Genomic DNA, 23,935 nt, shown 5'->3' with positions numbered 1-23,935 from the left:
TCTATTGCCTCGGAGGACAGAGAGAAAACATCGTTCACCTGCCCTATGGAATCTATGCTTTTCGGAAAATGCCGTTTGGCCTATGTAACGCACCTGCCACATTCCAAATGTGCATGATGGCCATCTTCACAGATATGGTAGAGGAAATAATGGAGGATTTCATGGATGACTGCTCAGTGGTGGGGAATTCATTCGATGACTGCCTTATAAACTTGAGAAGAGTATTAAAGAGGTGTATCGAGACGAATCTGGTACTCAACTGGGAAAAATGCCATTTTATGGTACAGGAAGGTATAGTCTTGGGGCACCTAGTGTCAAGTAAAGGCATTGAGGTTGATTGTGCAAAGGTTGATGTGATAGAAAAGCTTCCACCACCCACTTCCGTCAAAACAATCAGAAGTTTCCTTGGGCACGCCGGCTTCTATAGGAGATTTATAAAAGATTTTTCCAAAATTGCTAACCCCTTGTGTAAATTGCTTGAAAAAGATCACCCTTTTGTGTTTTCTGATGATTGCAGGGTAGCATTTGAGGAATTAAAGAAGAGACTGGTAACAACACCTATCATAGTTGCCCCTGACTGGGAGCAACCATTTGAGCTGATGTGTGATGCGAGTGACTATGCTGTTGGATTATTTCTGGGGCAGCGCAAAGATCAAATCATGCATCCCATATACTACGCAAGTAAAACGCTGAGTGGAGCCCAGCTAAATTACACTGTGACCGAGAAGGAGATGCTGGCAGTGGTGTTCGCATTTGACAAGTTCAGGTCATACCTGATAGGCTCGAAGGTAATTGTTTATACTGACCATGCTACTCTCAGGTACTTAATCGAGAAGAAGGAGTCAAAACCGCGCCTGATTCGATGGGTGCTACTGCTGCAAGAATTTGATTTGGAAATCCGTGACCGAAAGGGAACGGAGAACCAAGTGGCTGATCATTTGTCTAGGCTTCAAGGAGTTGAGAAAAAGGTTGAGGTAGAAGAGATTCTGGAAACTTTCCCAGATGAACAACTACTAGCCACGAGTCTTGAGGAAGCGCCATGGTATGCAAATATTGCAAACTAACTGGCGAGCAGTATTGTTCCTTATGACCTTTCCTCTGTCCAAAAGAAAACGTTCTTCCGTGATTGTCGCATGTACTATTATAATGAACCTTATCTGTTCAGGATTTGTATTGATAACATGATCCGGAGATCTATCCCCGGGATAGACCGGTCTTCTATTTTGTAGGCATGTCACGTGTCACCATATGGTAGGCACTTCGAGGGATTAAGGACAGCTGCGAAAGTATTGGAGTCGGGTTTCTACTGGCCGACATTGTTCAAAGATGCATATTTATGGATAAAGGGGTGTGATAAATGCCAACGAACCGGGAATATTTCCCGACGACATGAGATGCCTATGAACTCAATTTAGGAGGTAGAAGTGTTTAATGTATGGAGCATAGATTTCATAGGTCCTTTCTCAACTCATATGGCAACAAAGACATACTCGTCGCTGTGGACTACGTGTCCAAATGGGTGGAAGCTGCAGCACTCCCTACAAATGATGCAAAGGGGGTAATTGGTTTTTTAAGAAAGAACATATTCACCCGATTTGGCACTCCAAGGGCAATAATCAGTGATGGAGGCACTCACTTTTGTAATCAAGCTTTCGCGAAGTTGTTAGAGAAGTATGATGTACGCCACAAGGTGGCCACCCCATATCATCCACAAACAAGCGGGCAAGTGGAACTCTCGAACAGAGAAATAAAGAGTGTGTTGACTAAGACTGTGAATGCTACTTGAACAGATTGGGCGAGAAAGTTTGATTCACTTTGGGCTTATCGAACCGCTTTCAAAACTCCAATCAGCATGTCGCCATACAAGTTGGTGTTTGGGAAGGCGTGTCATTTACCGGTGGAGTTGGAGCATAGAGCTTGGTGGGTATTAAGACAGTTGAATCTCGATATTGAAGCTGCGGGAACAAGTAGAGTAACGGAGTTGCACGAGCTTGATGAGTTCCAATATCACGCTTTTGAGAGCACAAGATTATACAAGGAGAGAATGAAGATGATACATGATAGAAATATTATTGAGCGGAGTTTTAAACCCAGAGATACGGTATTGCTATACAACTCAAGACTGAGGTTATTTCCGGGCAAATTAAAATTATGATGGTCAGGGCCTTTTCGTGTGGTTTAAATTCACCCCACGGGTGCCGTAGAGATTGCTGCGGATAATGACTCTCGCACGTTCAGAGTCAATGGTCACAAATTAAAACATTATGTGGGCATGGATGAAGCAAAGGTAGTGTCAGTGACCCATTTGATCGAGCCTCCGATGTTGAGCGTACTTTGAATGCGCTTATCTGCGTCGTGCCACCATGTTAAATCAGGTGCTTCATGGGAGGCAACCCATTGAGCTGTTGTATTCGTCGTGCCACGACGTTAACTAAGGCGCTTGTTGGGAGGCAACCCAATTCGTACTTGATTGTTAGTGTAGTTAGAATTTTTTCTTTTTGTTTTTTTTAGATACTAACAAGTTTGCAGGTGAGTTTGGGCGAGTCGAGAAAGGTTTAAACATCACGCGGAGTCAGGAAAATACCAGTGACAGCTAGGCCTTAGGCTGGCGTCGCCTGTCTAAAGCAGGGTCAGCCAGGCCTTAGGCTGGCGACGACTGGCCAACGCCAGGTAGGTAATTTCGGCCCTCTTTAAGTTATTTCTTCTTATTTTGGTCGACACATACCTCACAAATACGCCCTCACACACTAAACATTCTACCAAGCAATCCCTAACCTCACTTCAACCAACACACACCAAGCTTTACAAGAAATTTCACAAGCACACAAACACATTGCACAAATTGCTTGTTCACCCACACACAATCACCATCCACATAGAGGTCAAGCTTCGTCTTGCTAGTCCTTCACACTCATCCGAAATTCTAGGGCAATCTACTCCTCACAAAGCTTCAAAGGTATGATTCTATCTCATTTCTTGGTAATTTCGAGTTGGGTACATGTATTGAGTGGTGGTTGTTCTTCATTGTTGGTTATTCCTCAGTGTTGGTTGTGCTTCATTATGGGTGGTTGTTCTTCATTGATTTTCTAAACGTCAATACCACACACGGGGGGGGGGGGGTGATTTGTGTGGTACCCAATTTTTGATCTAGAAGAACCAGGTTTTTCTAAGTGATCTAACTACTACTGTTTGCGGAATTAAAGTATATAAAATAAAGAACACGGAGATTTTTACGTGGAAAACACCTGGCTCAAAAGGTAAAAAAACCACGACCTACTACTCAGTAGGATTTTCCCAAACTTCCACTAAAATCACTGAGCCAAAACAACATTTACAAAAACTCTTTGTAAACCTAAGGATTAACTCTAATCCCGTTGTGGCACACAACCTCTAACTATTGCGACAACTTCAAGTTAATTCTAACTTGAATACTCAAAATACCTATTACAATTGCTTCTAGATAAAGCTCAAAGGTACAATATGAAACACCTACTACAATCGAACTAGAAATAAAGAAAGACACATAAAACTCTTTATGGAGCTGGTTCTTCAATCTGGTTCATGTAGCTTCAGGTTTGCACAGTTGAATCACACACGAACTGCTTGCAAAAAGCCTTGCTATATTGCTCTCAATTCACGTTTAACTTCTGCGTTTTTTTGCAACACCTGCAAAAGAGAACAATCACTGTTATTTAATGAGTTAGTAATTAGAGTTTGATTGAGACTCAATTGCTGATCTTCCATTGAAGTTGAGTCCTTGAACAACACAAACTCCAACCCTATCTTTTATCCGGATTGTATTCTCTTCTCATAAGGAGACTTTCTCTCCTTATCCCATATGCAACCTTTTCGATCAATTCAGGAGATATTGCTGCTTGATCAATGGAACTTATCTCCTTCACGTGCATCTCACATGTATAGGATGACAAACACTGTGCTTCACATGATGGACCTGGTCCATGACTGAGTTCATTTGTCATTCTTCAAAACTTCACCTGTTCTTGGGCCAACAAATTCCCCCTTTTTGATGATGACAAACTCTGTGCTTTTTACTGATCATAGAACCTGTAAGAACTCAGCTTAACCAACAACACTTAACTTAGAAATTTTACTTATCATCAAGGACCAGGTTAATTAGGTTATAAATATCACTTAATAAGAATAATGAGTAAAGCACAATATCTCTTCCCCCTTTTGGCATTATCGAAAAGTTGCATACACAGTGTGAATCCCAGATTTTAAGAAGTACTCATGGCCACTGGGGCAACTACAAGTGAAATCATAGTGCAATTATCAATAATCAACAAACATATTTAAACTATCAAGATCAGAATCATCAGTGAACAAGAGAAAACAGTAGTTGTCATTGATAGAGATATGCTTTCACAAACAGACCACAAAAAGAAAGAAAAACTTCCAAAACATGAGCAAAAAAAAAAAACAGAAACATCCCTAATCTGGGTCACTGGGGGTACTAGACTGGTTCAGAAGACAAATGCTAGGAAACCTAAGGCTTGGAAGAACTAGAGGGTTGAGATTGGAGAAGGTTCAGCATATTCTGAAGCATTCCATTACTCATCTCCTTTTCTTTGGCTAGCTCAGTTCTAAGGCCATCTCTCTCAGTTTCCAATTCAGCCACACGAGCCTTGAGCCTAGCAATTTCATCATCCTTAGTGCCACATTCCTGAACCAAAGCCCTAGCCTTGCTGTTGATTGGTGTCCTCAGAGATGAACCAGGTTCAACTGGGATGGCATTGACTGGATAGTCACAAGCCAGTAGGGTCTTAACACCAAAATGTTCCTTGCTTGATGCCATTTCCATTTCTTCAAAGGCATATTCAGCCTGTCCAGAACTGTAGTCAGTATGAACCCATATGGAGTGGCATGAGCCTTGGAGCCATTGATGACCCTGTCTAGCAATTTGACAATGAAAGCAGGCCAGTTGATTTGCATTCCTCTCACCAGGAACTTCATAAGAACCAGGTCCATGTAATTTGCAGTGTGCCTTCTCTCCTGTCTGGGCAATAGGCACTTGTTCACAAATTCAAACAAGACCTTGTGCTCAAGCCTCATTTCACTTTTCTGCACAAATCTGGCTTCAGGCACATCTCTAGAGTCACAGAACCTTCTAGTGATTTCAAGAGCAGTAGGGAGAGAATCCAGGCATGGCCACCTTTGCCTTGTATAGTCATCATACCCTTCAGTAGGTATGTCCAGGATCTCACCCTGTTTGAGTGCATCAAACTTCACTTTGACTCCTTTCACCAGGCTGGTGACTAGTCCATCCTTCACAGCAGCATTGGCCATAAATTCAATCAGTTCATTCCTGGCCAGCCTCCCATCCATTTCAAGGATCATGTCCTTCCAGCCTTGTGCAGCTAAAGCATCCACCAGTCTCCTCATCCCTGGTTCTTCCAGGTCCTTCAACAATCTACCTTTCAAGATTTTTCTTCTGCCAAAAATGGCAAACTTGTCCTGTTCCTTCTCAGATTCCTCTTCTTCTTCTTCTCCACTCCATTCATCATCTTCTTCAGTAATTTTCACCTGCTTGCCTTTCACTGCAGATCTTGTCCTCTTGGTTAATGAGGGTTCAGAAGAAACAGGTACAGAGGAAGACTTCTTGGAAGAAGTCTTGCACTTTTTAGGTTTTGGTGTAGGAACCTCCACTGTTGTTCCCCTTTCTTGATGAACCAGTCCCATCTCCTCTTCTTCTTCAACCTTAGAGGATTCAGAAACCTTTCTCTTTCCCTTCTCCATTTTCTTTTTCTTGCTTTCTTCCAGAGCTTTTTGTAGATCAGCTTCACTTTGTCTTACCCTGCTTCTTGTAGCTCTTCCCTTAGGCAGTGAAGGGGCAGTAGATTTTGGGGATGAAGGTTTTCTTTTCTTGGTTGGTTTGGGTACATTTTGGGCCTTTTGTGAGGTAGCTTTGTGTTTCTTTGGGTTATACCTTGCCCCAACCTTTTTCAGAAGATCAGCCAGGGTTTCCTCAGCAGATGAACCAGGTTCATCTCTTTGTTTGCTTAGATGAACCAACCCTTCAGCTGCTTCCCCAGAGCCACTTCCCCCTGACTTTATGCCACTCTCTTCTGCACCCCCACATATAGCAAGAATTGCTCCTTTCCCTTTTCCCCTCTCTTCACCACTTGCTCCCGCCCTCTCTTTTTCTTTCTTTTTACCTCGACTCCTACTCGATTCAGCCAACATTACATCTCTAACAGGTCCAACTAGAACAAACCTATTTTCTACGTTTTCATCCACAGAAGAACTTACCTCAGGGGTTTCTTGAATTTTTTCAGTGTCAGAAGACCCATGTCCTTCACCTTCACTGGCAGATATAAAGGATTCGGAGTCAGAACTGGAGTTAGACTCTTCAGATGGGCTTTCTTTCATCTGGCTAGCTTTCAATCTCTCATTTAAAACTTTCCTCAGAGCTCCAGATGCTACAGTTTTTCTAGCCAACATTTTCTGCCTTCGAAGCTTAGGTTTTGGGGATTCACTAGGAGGAGTAGATGAGGATGAATTTGAGGGTGATGGTGGTTGAGGAGTGCCAGGATGATCTTGTGGGTTAGACATGGTTGATTGTTTCTTGAGAGAATTTGGGAATTTCTGGAGAAGAGAAGCGATTAAAACTGGAGAAATATTTTTGACGATTTTAGAATAGTGAAGAAGATTAGATATTTGGTGTGTATTTAAAGGCAATTTGACATTAATGCAGTAACGGCAGCTTTTCAGGGGTCAATTAGAAGTCTAATCAAGGTGTAATTTCAGGCTTTTAATGATTATTTTGGCTTCCCTAGATATTAGGCAAAAATCACGATTTTTAGAGTTCTAAATGAACGAAACTGGTTCAATCCCTCAACGGATAGAATTTTCTAGGAATTTGGCAAGTATAGGACTTCTGCTCATGATTGAATTGTTAATCATTCTAATTATGCAAAGTATTGAAAACATACCTGAACTTTCATATGAACTCATACTGATGAACCAAGTTCTTCATATAGAACTCTCTTGAACATGCCTCAAATGCCATAATAGAAAAAACTTTGTAAAAGATCAGTGAGTCATATGTACACATGTCACATGAGTATACTAATTAAAGTATGAAACTGAGTAAGAATTAATCTGGATATTTACACAAAGTTAGAACTCCTAACCAAATTTTTCTTTTTTTATATTTTTTTTTCATTGTGCATTCTGAACTGGACCTATTAGGTGATCTTAATCATACCTAATTCCAACCTGTTCCTCTCAAAGTTTTCTGTACTCAGTGCTTTAGTGAAAATGTCTGCAATTTTGGTACCAAATGATCTTAGCAATTTGCTTGTCAGTATCACAGAATTCTATGGAGATAAATCCTTTCTCATAGTTATCTCTTAAGAAGTGGTACCTAAGATCTATGTGCTTAGTCCTCTTATGATGACAGGGTTCTTTGTCATACTTATAGCATTAGTGTTATCACAGAATATAGGAATGCAACCAACTTCAATACCAAAATCTACCAGCTGCTGTTTGATCCATAGCAATTGAGCACAACAAGAAGCAGCAGCAACATATTCAGCTTCAGCAGTAGACAAGGCCACTGAATTTTGCTTTTTAGTAGCACATGACACAAGACATGAACCAAGGAAGTGTGCCATACCTGAGGTGCTCTTCCTATCCACTAGAAAACCTGCATAATCAGCATCAGCATATCCTACTAGAGTAAAATTGCTACCTTTGGGATACCAAAGACACAGATTAGTGGTGCCTTTCAAGTATCTTAGTATCCTTTTGACAGCAGTCAGGTGAGATTCTTTAGGATTAGCCTGGAAGCGAGCACAAAGCCCTACACTGAAAATAATGTCAGGTCTGCTAGCAGTAAGATACAGAAGTGAGCCAATCATGCCCCTATACAACTTTTGATCAACAGATGAACTAGGTTCATCAACATCTAATTTAGTAGAAGTTGCAATAGGTGTGTCTATTTCTTTAGATTCTTCCATTTTAAACTTTTTGATTAGCTCCTTTGCATACTTTTGCTGATGGATCATGGTTCCATTTGGACTTTGTTTGATCTGTAAGCCTAAGAAGAAGTTAAGCTCACCCATCATGCTCATTTCAAATCACTCCTCATTAATTTTGCAAAGTCCTTACTTAGCTTATTAGTAGTGGCCCCAAAGATTATGTCATCGACATATATTTGTACAACAAGGAGATCCTTACCTTTTTCTTTTAAGAATAAGGTACTATCAATTTTACCTCTCTTGTAACCATGCTCCAGCAGAAATTTTGACAATCGTTCATACCATGCTCTTGGGGCTTGCTTGAGTCCATAGAGAGCCTTGTCTAACTTGTACACATGCTTAGGACATTCCTTGCTCTCAAACCCTGGAGGTTGTCTCACAAACACTTCTTTTTTAAGGTAGCCATTTAGGAAGGCACTTTTGACATCCATCTGATGAAGAGTAAATTTCATATGTGCTGCAAATGCTATGAGAAGTCTGATTGCCTCTAGTCTTGCAACTGGAGAAAAAGTCTCATCATAATCTATGCCCTCCTCCTGGATGTAACCTTGAACCACCAGTCTTGCCTTGTTTCTTGTAACAGTTCCATCTTCATCAAGTTTGTTCCTAAAGACCCAATTTGTACCAATAACTGATCTATCTTTGGGCCTTGGAACTAGATGCCAAACTTGACTTCTCTCAAATTGATTGAGTTCATCTTGCATTGCATTGACCCATTCTGCATCCTGCAAAGCCTCAACAACATTTTTAGGTTCAATAAGAGATAAAAATGCATCAAAAGCACAGAGATTCTTTAATTGTGATCCAGTTTTGACTCCAGATGTTGGATCAGTGATAATGTTCTCAATGGTATGAGAACTTTGGTACTTGTGAGGTTTCACAACCAACTGGTTTCTGCTAGATGTTTCTCCCATGTTTTGTTGCTGAGGAACAGGGTCAACAGGTTCCTTTAAGGAATTTATTTCAATTTCTCTTTGATTAGTTCCCCCTGTCAGGTTGCCCTGGATGGAAGAACCTCTTCCATCACCTGTTCCTTCTGTTGGTGCCACTTTGACTTGTGCTGAGGCTTCAGTCAAGTCCTTTACCAATCCAATGGCATCATTTTCATGTTCCTGTCTCTCAGAAAGAATGTTAGTTTCATCAAATACTACATGCACACTTTCTTCTACACACAAAGTTCTTTTATTAAACACTTTATATGCTTTGCTGTGTGAAGAATATCCCAAGAATACTCCCTCATCACTTCTGGGATCATACTTACCTAGAGAGTCTTTTCCATTATTGTGCACATAGCACTTACAACCAAATGCCCTAAGATGGGATATGTTTGGTTTTCTCCCTTTAAGTAACTCATAGGGAATCTTCTCTAACAAGAGGTCTAGTCATGCAACTATTTATTATGTAACATGCAGTGTTTACAGCCTCCGCCCAGAAGCTGTGAGGCAGTTTACTAGAAAGAAGCATGGTCCTAGCCATGTCCTCAAGAGTCCTATTCTTTCTTTCAACTAGTCCATTTAGTTGAGGAGTCCTAGGGGTAGAGAAATTATGATCTATACCATTTTCATCACAGAATTCAGCAAACTTGGAATTTTCAAATTCAGTTCCATGATCAGACCTAATGGATGCAAGTTGATTTCCTAATTGTTTTTGAGTTTTTCTAACAAATGCAGTAAACATGTCAAATGCTTCATCTTTAGAAGTTAGAAATAGAACCCAGGTAAATCTAGAATAATCATCAACAAGCACCATTACATATTTCTTTCCACCTCTGCTCATGGTTCTCATTGGACCATAGAGATCCATATGGACCAGTTCCAACGACTTGGTTGTGCTTACCATTTTCTTGCTTTTGAAGGATGATCTTACCTGCTTCCCCCTTGCACCTGCCTCACAAACTTTGTCTTCCTTGAACTTGATGTTGGGTAACCCTATCACCAAGTTCTTAGAGACTAATTTGTTTAGCTGATTCAGACTGGCATGGCCAAGTCTTTTGTGCCACAGGAGGGGATCATTAACCAACACACTTAGGCAAGTGATTTCATTTTTTGAGAGAGTGGACAAATCTACAATGTAAATATTGTTAACTCTCTTTCCCTGCAAAATAATCTTGTCAGTGGTAAGATTAATCACAAAGCATTTAGTAGAGGTGAATGCTACAAGGTTACCTCTGTCACACAGTTGTGACACACTGATCAGGCTATATTTCAAGCCATCTATCAACTAGACATTCTCAATGGAGTGAGAGTCTGTCTTACCTACCTTTCCAACACCAATGATCTCACCTTTCTTTCCATTACCAAATGAGACATGTCACGACCCAATTTAGGATCATGACCGGCACCTAGGAGCAAGTGCCCCCAAGTAAGCCTCATCGGTATTTTACAGAAAATCGGACAGAGTTTCCCCTGTTTTTGGACTATCCCAAAAATTTCCCTGTCTCAAATCAGCAACCAAACATCCTAATATCATACCAAACAATTGACAACTTGTCAATTAACCAATACAAGTCTCCATCATAACTAAATCACCAAGTAATCACTAGAAATACTAATTTATCTCCAACTTTGATAAATGAGAACGATACTTAACATAAGACTATAATAACAAAAGAATACTTATGACACTAAATTAATGACTATGGAGCGACTCTAAGAGTTCAAAGAAAAGGGTATAACAATATAATAAAATCTCCGCCCACGCGAACAAGTGTGAGGCTCACCAAGAACTATCGACCTGTGCGCTCTAATTAACGAAATCCTCGCCCGCGTCAACTGCTGTCTCTGGAAAAAAAATTAGCTCAGTGAGTAATAACACTTAACCACAACCGTTTTTATTTGGGGACAAGTCAGAAAACATTCTAGTATCTCAAACAGAAAATAACATAAAAATGCCCTTTCAGAAACTACAAATAATTTTCAGTCTCATCATGCTTTTCTTGTAGTATAATACAATTAACAATTCAGTAATAAGCTCGGTAACCACTGTATAATATCAATATTCACATTTTGGGAGGTTTCAATGAATGGATCATGTAATCGGTATAACTGTGGACTTCTTCGCAAGAACTCAAATATAACGGTAGTCCCTACTCGAGGAAAATCGGTAACGGTATGCTAGTTCTACCTTTCCACTAGCGAGGGCTATAACTGTACTCTGTAATCGGTAAATACAAGGTGCACCAGGTCTAACGAACCCGCCGTTAGCTACGGGATCCTTCAAAGTCTACTCCCATTTATACTTGTCTCTGTATTCCGTATATACTCATAGGAAAATATTTTAAAACAATATAGGGCATTTCGGTTCTTATCAAATTATGTAATTTCATTTCGATAACAGTAAATTCAAGTAACGGTAAAACGTATCTAGTGACATCAAGAATATTTAAAACAACGGTAATCATGTCAAATAACTATTTCGGTCTCATATCAAGTAAAAGACTTGTCCCACATGCAACTTAAAATAATCGGTAACATATTCATATTAAAAATCATGTGTAAATCATGCAAGTTATGAAAATACAAATTGCGGTAAGATTACTACTCACAATACTCGTGCCGAAATTCCAAATGCTTCACCTCGAGCAATTCGTACAACTTCCTCCAATTCAATCTATAATTACATAATACCAGTCTCATGTTAATTTCTATGTTTAGGCTAATTCATAGCTAATTTAGAATACCTAACCCCCGAGGTTCCATATTTGACTCTCAATTCGCCGAATTATATTTAGCCACATATGAGTAATTACTAATCTATCAACTCCAACCTATTCATATAATTTACCCAGAATAATTCTTATTGGTATTTAATTTCTTATATCTTGTGAAACCCTTAAAATATATGAACTGAGATAAAAAGAATTATCAGAAGAAAAGAACCTAGATGAAAAATTAGAGTATTACCCGTGAAAACCAGTGCGTATTTAAGTTTTCTCAAGGTTTGGTACCAGCCTTTTTCTTCTTCTTCTTCCTCTCCCCTTGAATTCCCTTTCTGTGTTTTCTGAAGCAGACCCGTTTCCCCCCTTTCTTTCTTTCGTTTGGTTTTTTTGTTTTGTTTCTGATTCGTTCCCCTTTATTTCACTTTTCTTTCTTTGTTTATTTGTGTTGTTTTCACAGAATGGGCTTCGACCCTTTATTGGATGCTTAATCTTTTTTTTTTGTTGGTTTATTATTATAATATAATTATTATTATTATTATTATTATTATTTGCTAATGACCAATACACTCTTATTAAAAAAATAGGGTATTACAAGACATTACCTCCTTTTAAGTCTTCAAGTGAATGGAACTGGTCCTTGCTCCCAGTCATATGTTTTGAGTAGCCACTATCCACATACCATATTTGGCTACTTCCTTTCACTTGGACCTGCAAAAAGAAATCAAGGGTTAGTCTTAGGAACCCAAACTAGTTTGGGTCCCTTTCTATAGGAAAAAGGATGAATCAAATTCCTTCTGCCCACCCAGGCAGCTTACTTTTTTCTTGAACAAAGGCTTTGTTCTTTTGACTAGCCTTTTCTTTTGCATTACATTCATTTCTGTAATGACCAGTCTTGCCACAGTGTGTGCAGATTTTATTCTCAGGAAGTGTGAGGTACTTGCTTTTAGGGTCCCACTTTGGTGCTTGAGTCCCATAGCCAAGTCCTCTTTTGTTGCTACTGTGATGATCTTGCAACCAAGAAAGTGCATCAGAAGCCTTGTTCCATTTGCAAGTTCTGTCTAGTTCATGTTTCACTTTTCCTAGATCTTCTTTTAGGACTTTAATCAATTCATCCTTCTTGTATAACTCATCCTTCATTTTTCTTAAGTTTTCCTCTAGAGTGAGATATGTGTGATCATCTTTCTTCTTTCCTCTTCCTAGTTTCAGTTTTAAGTTTTTAGACCTAAGTTCTAGGACACTGGTGTCAAGTTCAAGAACCTGGTTCTTCAACTCAGCATTTTTGCTATCACTCTCATTAGCCTTAGACTCTAGACTTTTGCATTTTGCTTTTAGGATCACACATTCCTAGACAGATCTTCCATCTCATTGTTAATTATCTTATACCCATCAATGAAGTCTAGTAATAACTCAGCCAGCCTTTCTTTAGACAGAAATTTAATCTTGTATTTGAGATGAAGAATACTTACCTCTTGTTCATCATCTGATTCTCCAATAGCCATAAGGGCCTGTTCATCTCCAGCTTCATCCTCTGAGTCCTCATCTGATGTTTCTCCCCAGGCAGCAACCATAGCCTTTGTGGATCCTTTGTTCCTTCTTGGTTGAACCTGTTCCTTCGTTCAGCCCTTTCTTTCTTCCAACCAATTTCCCATTGAGGGCAATTCTTGATCATGTGATCAGTCTTACCACACTTGTAGCAACCCTCATTGGTCTGTTTCTCAAGAGCCCTTGGTTTGTTGAAGGTTGTACCTCTTGAAGAACCCTTTCCTCTTATCAGGTACTTTTTGAAATCTCTTGTGATCATTGCCATTTCATCATCCTCCAGATCTGAACCTTCAGCAATTCTGAGAGCCAAACTTCTTTCCTTCTTGGGTGTATCCATCTTCATGGTTTGCCTTCTCAGTTCATAGGCAGTAAGATTTCCAATTAGTTCATCCAGCTTGAGTGTAGCAATATTCTTAGATTCCTGAATAGCAGTGATTTTGCTTTCCCATGAGACTGACAGAACTCTTGTCAAGATTTTCTCAACCTTGTCTTCTTCAAGAATAATCCTTCCAAGAGACTTAAGTTCATTTGTCAGTGTAGTAAACCTAGTATACATATCTTGGATAGTTTCTCCTTCCTTCATAGTGAAATTCTCATATTGAGAATACAACAGTGTTCCTCTAGACCTCTTCACTTGAGGTGTTCCTTCATGAGCCACTTGCAAAGTGTCCCAGATTTCCTTAGCAGTGGTACAACTTTGGATCCTGCTGTACTCATCTGGACCTAGTCCACACACAAGTCATTTCTTGGCCTTAGCATTTTTCTCCCACTTCTTCAGGTCTTCAGCAGTGCAGTAAACTCTTGTCTTTGGCACATCAACTCCTTCAGCATTCTTGTTTGTGGTTGCTAGAGGACCATCAGTGACTATATCCCAGAGTTCATAGTCTTCCCCTATGATGTGATCCCTCATCCTGTTCTTCCACCAAGAATAATACTGACCAATGAAGAGTGGAGGCCTAGCAGTGGATTGCCCTTCCCAGTTCCCAGGTGGTGCACTCATGTTGATCTTCTCCTAAGGTATTAGCCTCTTCAAGGATAACCTGGCTCTGATACCAATTGATGTTCTAAACGTCAATACCACACAAGAGGGGGGGTGATTTGTGTGGTACTCAATTTTCGATCTAGAAGAACCAGGTTCTTCTAAGTGATCTAACTACTACTGTTTGCGGAATTAAAAGTACATAAAATAAAGAACACAGAGAATTTTACGTGGAAAACACCTGGCTCAAAAGGTGAAAAAACCACGACCTACTACTTAGTAGGATTTTCCCAATCTTCCACTAAAATCACTAAGCCAAAATATCATTTACAAAAACTCTTTGTAAACCTAAGGATTAACTCTAATCCCTTTGTAGCAGACAGCCTCAACTGTTGCGACAACTTCAAGTTAGCCTATAACTTGAATACTCAAAGTACCTATTACAATTGCTTCTATAAAAGCTGAAAGGTACAACTTTAATCCACCTAGTACAATTGAACTAGAATAAGAAAAACCACAATAGAACTGGTTCTTCTATTTTGTTCAAGTAGCTTCAGGAGTGCACGCTTAACTCTCACATAAATTGCTTGCAAAATCGCCTTGCTCTTTTGCTCTCAATTTAGTTTTACTTCTGCGTATGTGCAACACCTGTAAAAGAGAACAATCACTGTTATTTAATGAGGTTGTAATTAGAGCTTGATTGAGACTCAATTGCTGATCTTCCATCGAAGTTGAGTCCTTGAACAACACAAACTCCAACCCTATCTTTTATCCAGATTGTATTCTCTTCTCATAAGGAGAATTTCTCTCCTTATCCCATATGCAACCTTTTCGATCAGTTCAGGAGATATTGCTGCTTGATCAATGGGACTTATCTCCTTCATGTGCATCTCACATGTATAGGTTGACAAACACTGTGCTTCACATGATGGACCTGGTCCATGACTGAGTTCATTTGTCACTCTTCAAAACTTCACCTGTTCTTAGGCCAACATATGCAATAAAGTAATTAATAATAAAATGAACCGTCTGGTAAATTGGATTACCAATGAATGTTGATTTGTTATTGAAAACGCTCATTGGTAATATTTATCACCGGATATGAGTACGTTAGATTTTTGTAATTTTTGTAACGGGTAGATTTTCACTGTGTAGCAACGGCTATGTTATTAACAAGAAATTAAAGAAAAGAGAAATTAATTGATAAAAGAAAACAGAATATTCATTTCAGATCATTTTCGGATACACTGTTTATTCTCTATATACTACTGTAACAAGCTGTCCCCAAGGACAATTCTCTAACAAACTCCCTAATGCTAAGACACGTATCCTGAATGAGCTGTATAGCCGTTTGGACTTGATTGGAATTGAAAGACAACTAAACCTAACAAATAAGGCCCAGAAACACTTAATAATTAAGACATTTACTCATCCGGCCCAACTGAGACTAGAACCCGACCCAATATCCTAATTAAGGTTACGAATTTCCCAATTCGTAACATTCCACTCCCCTTCAAGAAAAAGCTTCAATCTTTCACTGCAAAATTAGGAAACTGAGATTTGAGGAAGGAGAAATCCTCCCAAGTTGCTTCATATTTGGAAAGATCAGCCCACTGGAGTAAAACTTCAACAACTGCCTTGTTTCCTTTCTTCACTAATCTGCGCTCTAGAATTGCGATTGGTTCTGTAAGGATCTGCCCTTCATCGTTGCAATAAGGTGGATCTTGAGATGGAAACACGCCTGATCCCACCTTTTTCTTCAGTTGTGAAACATGGAAGACTGGATGAATTTTGGATCCAACAGGTAGCTCGAGTTCATATGCCACAGCCCCAATTCTACTAATTACTTTGTATTGTCCATAATACTTTACTGCGAGTTTCAAGTTCTTCCTAACCATCACTGAGATCTGACGGTAAGGTTGTAGTTTGAGAAATACGAAATCCCCTACTTCAAACACTCTGTCACTTCTTTTCTTATCTGCGAACTGTTTCATCCTATTTTTAGCCTTGTGCAAATTGTCTTGTAGGATTTTGCTCACCAGTTGCCTATTTTTGAACAACTAATGTACAACTTCCAATTTGGTCTGAGCCACGAGCTCAAATATGGGTTGAGGAGGGTCATATCCATAGAGTGCCTTGAAGGGAGACATACCAATGGCAGAACGATGAGTCGTGTTAAACCAGAACTCAGCCAATAGAATCCACTTGTTCCATTCTTTTGGTTTATGGCCCGTCATGCATCATAAATACGTCTCCAAGCATCTATTTAGTCTTTTGGATTGCCCATCCATTTGAGGATGGTAAGCTGTACTTAGCTTTTGCTGCACTTGTAGTCCTTTGAGTAGCTCCTTCCAAAAATTGCTGACAAAAATGGGATCTCTATCTGATACCACAGAACAAGGAGCTCCATGTAGTTTAAACACATTGTCTAGGAATAGCTGAGCTACTTGAATTGCATTGTAGGGATGTGATAGTGTGATGAAATGAGCATACTTAGTGTACTTGTCTACTACCACTAGAATGGTGTCCTTTCCCTGTAATTTTGGAAGCACATCGATAAAATCCATAGTCACATGCTCCTAGGCTTTTGTAGGGATTGGCCGCGGTTGTAGGAGACCTGGGTATGGGATACTTTCCCCCTTGTTCCTTTGGCATATTTCACAAGACCGAACAACTTCTTTCATATCACTCAATAGACTTGGCCAATAAAACAAGGATCTCAACCTTTATTGAGTAGGAAATATACCTGAATGCCCTCCCCAAGGTGTTGTATGCATTTCTTGAATCAACTTTCCACTTAGCTGCCCATGATTTCCTACCCAAACTTGACCTCCTTTGCGTAAGATACCATGCTGAAAGATGACATTATCTCTTGATGTTGGGTAAATGCTCAGCTGTATTATTAATTATTGCGCCCTAGTATCATCAATATAGTTTTCCATGATCTCTTGAGCCCATTTGGGTTGGACAGTTGAGAGTCCAATGGCACTCTCCAGACACCTCTTTTTTGCGGGACAGAGCATCTGCTACCACATTTTCTGTCCGTTGTCTGTATTGTATCTTATAATCAAGCCCCATGAGTTTATGTACTCCCTTGTGCTGCAGTGAAGTAGTGACCCTTTGATCTTAAAGGAACTTCAAACTAAAATGATCTGTGCGAATTAGAAACTTGTTAGGTTGCAAATAATGCCTCCACTTTTCAACTACAATCAGCAAGGCCACTAACTCCTTCTCATATGTTGACAAGCCCAGATTTTTTGGGCTTAAGGCTTGGCTCAAGTATGCCAAATGTCTTCCATTTTGCGTCAGGACTGCTGCCACGCCTACTCCACTAGCATCCACTTCCACAGTAAAAGGTTTGGAGAAATTGGGCAATCCTAACATAGGGGCCTTTACCATTTCCTCCTTCAATTCCTCAAAAGTTTTTGTGGCTTATTCATTCCATTGAAAACCCGCTTTTCGAGCAGTAGTGTTACGGGTCTACTAATTACTGCATAATTTTTAAAAAAACATCTGTAGTAACCAGTTAAACCAAGAAATCCCCTTAACACTTTAATGTTCACTGGTTGAGGCCATGATAACATAGCTTTTACTTTAGCAATGTCAGTGCTAACTCCATGTCCTGACACAACATGACCCAAATACTCTACTTGTGATTGTGCAAAGCTGCACTTCGATCTTTTGGCAAAAAACATATTTGCCTTCAGTAGTTCAAACACCTCTCTTAGATGATGAATGTGATCTTGGATGTTCTTGCTATAGACCAAAATATCATCAAAAAACACAAGGACAAATTTCCTTAAGAATGGCTCGAAAATTTCATGCATGAGTGCTTGAAAAGTAGCGGGTGCATTTGTAAGCCCAAAGGGCATTACCCTAAACTCCCATAGCCCATGATGCGTTTTGGAAGCAGTTTTGTACTCATCCCCTTTTTTCATCCTAATTTGATGATATGCCGACCATAAATCTAATTTAGAAAATAATTTGGCCCCTTGCAATTCATCTAACAAGTCTTCCACCACCGGAATTGGGTACTTGTTTTTTACAGTAATATCGTTCAATTTACGATAATCAACACAAAACCTCCATGATGAGTCTTTTTTCTTGATCAATATCACAGGTGATGCAAAAGGTGATGTACTATTAGCAATTACTTGGGCTACTAACGTCTCCTTGACCATCCTTTCAATAATATTTTTCTGCTCATAAGAGTACCTATAGGGTCATTGGTTAACGGGCTTGGACCCTGGTATCACTTTAATGGCATGGTCACATTTCCTGTTTGGAGGAAGCCCTGATGGTTCTTGAAAAAGTCCTGAATACTCTTGGATCAGTGAATAGATTGGCTTGGGAACATCTTCCTCTTTTGGATCATCTACTGATAATAATTGGGCTGATAACACACATTGACCCATTTTTCAGCAATTTTTCAATAGTCCTGACATCCTTAGCCTCAATTGGGCCCATCTCAACACTGCTCACCAATGTAATAAGCTTATCACCTTTGAAAATAGACACACTATGGGGGCGAGTGTGTAGCACAATTGGGGCCACAGTGTTAATCCAATCCATTCCTAGGATTATATCATTTCCTCCTGCCCTCAACAAGCCCAAATTAAATTCGAAAACATCTCCTACCATAGTCCACGAGTAAGCTGGATAACTATGTGAGCAGGGCATTATCTTCCCATTAGCAACTTGCACCCTCATGGGCCGGCGGTACGGTTACCCTTTAAGTTCAAGATTTTAATAATTTATGGGTAAATAAAGATTTGGGTTGATCCACTACCTATTAAAACCATCACTTGTTGCTTTTTGGCCCACCCTTTAATCCTGATAGTCTTGGGTGAGTGATTCAAGCCCATTAATACATTTAATGATACTTCTCCTTGTTCTACCACCTCTCCTTCAATCATTTCATTCACTAGCTCCTCATCAGAAGCTTCTACAAATTGCTCATCTCCTTCAAGTGCATTAAAAGTGTGATTCTTACACTGGTGTTCCTGTGTCCATTTTTCATGACAACGAAAACATAAGTTCCTCTCCCGTAATGCTTCCATGGTGGGTTTTTTTTGGTAATGGTGGTTTTGTGGAAGTTAAGGCTCCTGCCACATTTTTGGTTGCTGGAAAAGGAGTTTGATTTCTGGGATAAGAGAAAGGGCTTGGTTTAATGGGCCTGGTGTGTTTTGTTTAGCGGCCGCATTTAAAGCTTGTTCATACAGCTTAGCCATATTGTATGCAGCTACCAGTGTTCTGGGTTTGCAACCTTCACCACTGAGCCTATTTCCTCCTTCAGGCCCCAAATAAAATATTGCACAAAGTATAATTCATCGAACTGAGGCCTCACTACTTGGACTCTGCAGCGCAAGTCTTCAAATCTTGATTGATACCTCAGCATATCAGCCCACTGTTGTAGCCGATTAAATATAGTAACCACATCAAGAGGCCCTGTTCCATCATATCTTTCGCATAAGTCATAACAAAACTGTATCCATTAAACCTCCCCCATGGTCTATTACATAAGAATCAAACCAACTGTCCAAGCTGTCCTTGACCGTGATAGCCACACAAATTATTTTTTCTTCTTCAGTAACACGATAGTAGTCAAAATAATATTCACACCTACGTATCCACCCCTAACATTGGTCTCATCAAATTTAGGGAACAAAATTTTGGCTTTTACATGACGAAGATTATGTGGGGAATTTTCTGGAAGAGTGGAAAAGGTGGGTAAAGCCATATCCGAATAAGGTGGTAACTGGTTCATGGATGAATGAATTTGTGATATAACAGGATGGGGTGGATTAGATTTGTAGGGGCGTATTTGGGCTGCAGGATCTTGGGGTCCATAATATGGTGTTTCGGTTGTATTGGGAAAAACTTCCATTTGGACCACATTTGAAGGTTGGGTTTCTGTTATTGAGATAGGAATGTACATTCCAGACGTTAGTGGGCTTTGGGAAGAGGAAACATGGGTTGGGGTGAAAGTCCTGCTAAGGGCAGATAGTGAAGAAAAGGGTTGGATGAACTAATAGACGCAAGTATGGTGGAGTTAATAGTAGAGCTATAAGTGTGAGAGAAGTGGGGGTTCATTGGGGGCAAAGCTAGGGGTTCACTCAATATTGGTGCAAAACGAGTGTGAGAAAAACTAGTGTTTGGGTAAGGTGAGTTCTAAATTTCTGCTTACATGGAGATTTCCTTGATTTTCAGCTATGGGGGTAGGAAACATAAGGGTTACCGGCGATGAAGTTGGCCGGAATCCTCCGCCCACCGATGACTGTCCTGTTTCTGTGTAATTACTACCTCCCGCCATCGCCTTTCGAGTTTCATCCTTCTTCTGCACATCTATTACCCAGTTCTCTATCCTTTGGTTCGATTCAAGATTTCTTTTCTGCATCTCTTCTATCTGCTCATATGCTTGGTAGAGGTGACAATAAAAGATTGCAGTTGTTGCTCCAAGTCTACAAGGCTTTCACTGCTACTGACCTCACGAGGAGGATCCACCATTGTTGTCAGGGTTCACGCTCTGACACCAAATTGTAGCAACGACTACTTTAATAATAGGAAATTAAAGAAAAGAGAAACTAATTGATAAAAGAAAATAGAATATTCATTTCAGATAATTTTCGGATACATTGTTCATTCTCTATATACTACTGTAACCAGCTGTCCCCAAGGACAATTCTCTAACAAACTCCCTAATGCTAAGACACGTGTCCTGAATGAGCTGTATAGCCGTTTGGACTTTATTGGAATTAAAAGACAACTAGACCTAACAAATAAGGCCAAGAACAACTTAATAATTAAGACATCTACTTATCCGGCCCAACTAAGACTGGAACCCAGCCCAATATCCTAATTAAGGTTACGAATTTCCCAATTCGTAACACACTGGTAAATTTACAAATAGAATCTCAGTCATTGATGATATTCCTTCAGCTATGGTGATGGTGCACTACTGGAAAATGAGCCTATGGCAACAGCCGAAAAACCGTTGCAACAGACAGGTAAACCGTTGCCATAGAGTTATTGGAACGGTTTAGCGACCGTTACATACGCAGGCGTGCCAATAGATCTAGAGTAACGGTTCGTCCAACGGTTATCAAAACTGTTGCTAGAGGGCTATCTATCGCAACGGTTTTTCCTCTGTCTGAAGCAACGAGTATTATTCCCAGTCGCAACAGTTAAAAATCATTACCATTGAGTTTAAAACGCTTGAAAATTGTTACCATATTATTTACTACAACGGTGAGAAACCGTTACCATATCATTTATTGCAAAGTTTATTTACAAATATTCTAACGGTTTCATTACGCTAATGTAACGGTTTTATTCCTATTGCAACAGTTTTAACTACCAATTGTATCAGTTTGTCGCACATTTTGGAACGATTTGCAAGACCTATTGGAATGGTTTGCAAGATTATTGCAACAGTTTTATTAGACTATTATGCCCCGGTTGTAAATGAATATTTACATATATAAAAATTTGTAATAACCTGAAATTTATATAAATAAAATGATAAAACACTTCATAATCTATATCGTCCAATAAGCTAATATATCTATAAAACCAAAATGTTTTAACCCAATCACATAAGGTATACATTTCAACACTTCAAGAGTTAGAGTAATTTCAAATGTTAATAACAAAAGATTCCTAGAACATGGACAACAATTCAAAGTTCTTAAGTAAGGTCTAGATCTTCACAAGCTCCATCTTCCCCTTCTTCAATTGCTCGACCTACAAAAGACGATAAATAAAGTCATTATCCTTCAAGGGTTGGTTTACTGACTCAGGTTCACTTTCAGGTAGAGCTCAAGCCCATTTGGAACCCTAATCTCCTATCAATACAAAAGCATCCTCAGAACAAAATTAACTTAGGTAACACAACAACAACCGCAGCAGCTTCATCAATAGATGTCAAGTGATAATAATCCAAGAACTGGAAATTTACAAAGTAAACTAGTTTCCCTAGACTTCCAAGTTTCACCAGCAAGATTAGTCTCAAAATAATCACCACCCAAAACAAGCTGCTAACAACTACCCTTGCATTTAACATCCTAACACCCTATTAGAGCAAACATAACGTAAATAACTTCTAATCTTCAAGAGGCTATATAACTAAACATAAAGTAGGAAAGCAGGATGCCAAAACATTATAGTCATAAACAACAACAACAACAACAACAACAACAACAACAACAATAAACCTAGTGTAGTCCCATAAGTGGGGTCTGGGAGGGTAGTGTTTACGTAGACCTTACCCCTATCTTATAAAAGTAGAGAGGTTATTTCTGATAGACCCTCGGCTCAAGAAACAGTGAAAATAAAGCAACAAACACTGTAGTCATACACCAAACTCTAATTTTGCGAAGAGTAGGTCTAAGAGGAGCATTATACATGCTCAGTTCACAACTTCACATCAATGTATATAAAAACTACAACTAATTGGTTACTTGAAACAAGAGGTCGCAAAAACACTAAGGAATCAAATAGTAGATATGTCATAGGGTACATATGGTACAACAGACAATTTTTTTGGGTTTACCTGCTACAGTTGAGTGGAAAAAGTTGACCACTTACTAGTAAGAATAAGTCTTAACCTAAGATAGAATCATGAATTACTAGTAAGAATTAAGAAATGATTGGGTCTGCAGTACTTTTTACAAAGAGCACTTCACTTTATCCATAGTCGGATAGTCCTGCTGCCATTATAAGTAAAGGATATCTTTTTTCCCTATTTTCCCCATACATCATTAACACATATCTGGGGAAGAATAAGTAAAACAATTCCCAGAATCATCCAATGCATGGAAAACAATCTTGGTTTAGATTCTGGTGAGTATTTACAGAATGGGGTCTGAGGGAAATATTGGTAAAACTGAAATCTTTAAAGGTACGACTAAACTTTCCTGAACTATTCACCTTCAACATAACAAAATCTCTCTGAAAATTACACACCTTCACAACATAAATTGCCCATACAATCAAGAATCTAAGTAAAAGAGCCATTGTCAATAGCTTAAACCACTATTAAACCTTGGGATTGTCAATAGCTTTAGATTCTGGTGAGTATTTACAGAATGGTGTCTGAGAGAAATATTGGTAAAGCTGAAATCTTTAAAGGTAGGACTAAACTTACCTGAACTATTCACCTTCAACGGAACAAAGTCTCTCTGAAAACTACCCACCTTCACACCATAAATTGCCCATACAATCAAGAATCTAAGTAAAAGAGCCATTGTCAATAGCTTAAACCAACATTGAACCTTGGGATTATACAAAGTTGAGAAGATTAATGAACATTAGCAAAGCTAATTTGAGATAAAATAGACAACTCTGAATCATCCATTTATTATATACGCACAGAAAGATTCTTTCCAAAATGAGATAATCAAGAACAGTCAACTCCGAATCATCCATTTATTAATCACAAAACAGTCAACTCTGAATCATCCATTTATTATATACGCACAGCAGAAAGATTCTTTCCAAAATAAGATAATCAAATATATAGTGGGGGGGGGGGGGGGGGGGGGAGGGACGAAGCTGGCAGAAAACTAGACACTTTGTTGATTAACATATATAAGTTAGACGAAGAAATAACCTTAAAGAGAGAGTAATAAGTTCAAGTGTAACCTTAGAAAAGAAGCAGAAGGACGAGAAGAAGAAAGAAAAGAAGGGGTGTAATATTTGGAGTACGTACTGGCCTTGATTATTACTCCCAGTAAATAGATGATTGATTAGTTG

At 39.3% G+C, this 23,935-nt stretch overlaps 1 protein-coding gene and 1 long non-coding RNA gene across 2 annotated transcripts; both read right to left on the bottom strand.

Moving 5' to 3' along the window:
- Positions 1 to 15,708: 15,708 nt before the first annotated feature.
- On the bottom strand, positions 15,709 to 17,581 carry LOC109210380. Its single transcript, XM_019373781.1, has 3 exons — positions 17,390 to 17,581; positions 16,433 to 16,716; positions 15,709 to 16,228 (listed from the first exon to the last, which is right to left on the bottom strand). The coding sequence occupies exons 1-3, from the start codon at positions 17,579 to 17,581 to the stop codon at positions 15,709 to 15,711; spliced, it is 996 nt and encodes a 331-aa protein (XP_019229326.1).
- A 4,142-nt stretch (positions 17,582 to 21,723) lies between these two features.
- On the bottom strand, positions 21,724 to 23,595 carry LOC109210384. Its single transcript, XR_002065541.1, has 2 exons — positions 23,328 to 23,595; positions 21,724 to 21,925 (listed from the first exon to the last, which is right to left on the bottom strand). It is a non-coding gene; the product is annotated as an uncharacterized LOC109210384 (long non-coding RNA).
- Positions 23,596 to 23,935: the final 340 nt, after the last annotated feature.

This window comes from Nicotiana attenuata, unplaced genomic scaffold, assembly GCF_001879085.1.
Source record: "Nicotiana attenuata strain UT unplaced genomic scaffold, NIATTr2, whole genome shotgun sequence".
Classification (NCBI taxonomy): Eukaryota; Viridiplantae; Streptophyta; class Magnoliopsida; order Solanales; family Solanaceae; genus Nicotiana; species Nicotiana attenuata.
Note: the sequence above shows the minus strand (reverse complement) of the source record. Positions and strands in the feature narration are given on the sequence as shown.

Bases quoted from the DNA above. Each gene is read 5' to 3' on its own strand.
- LOC109210380 (XM_019373781.1), bottom strand. From the start codon at position 17,581: ATGGTAAAGGCCCCTATGTTAGGATTGCCCAATTTCTCCAAACCTTTT. The intron at 16,717-17,389 runs GTAGTTGAAAAG...CCAAAATTACAG, and splicing joins AGTTAGTGGCCTTGCTGATT to GGAAAGGACACCATTCTAGT. The intron at 16,229-16,432 runs GTATTTATGATG...GTTCAAAAATAG, and splicing joins CTAAATAGATGCTTGGAGAC to GCAACTGGTGAGCAAAATCC.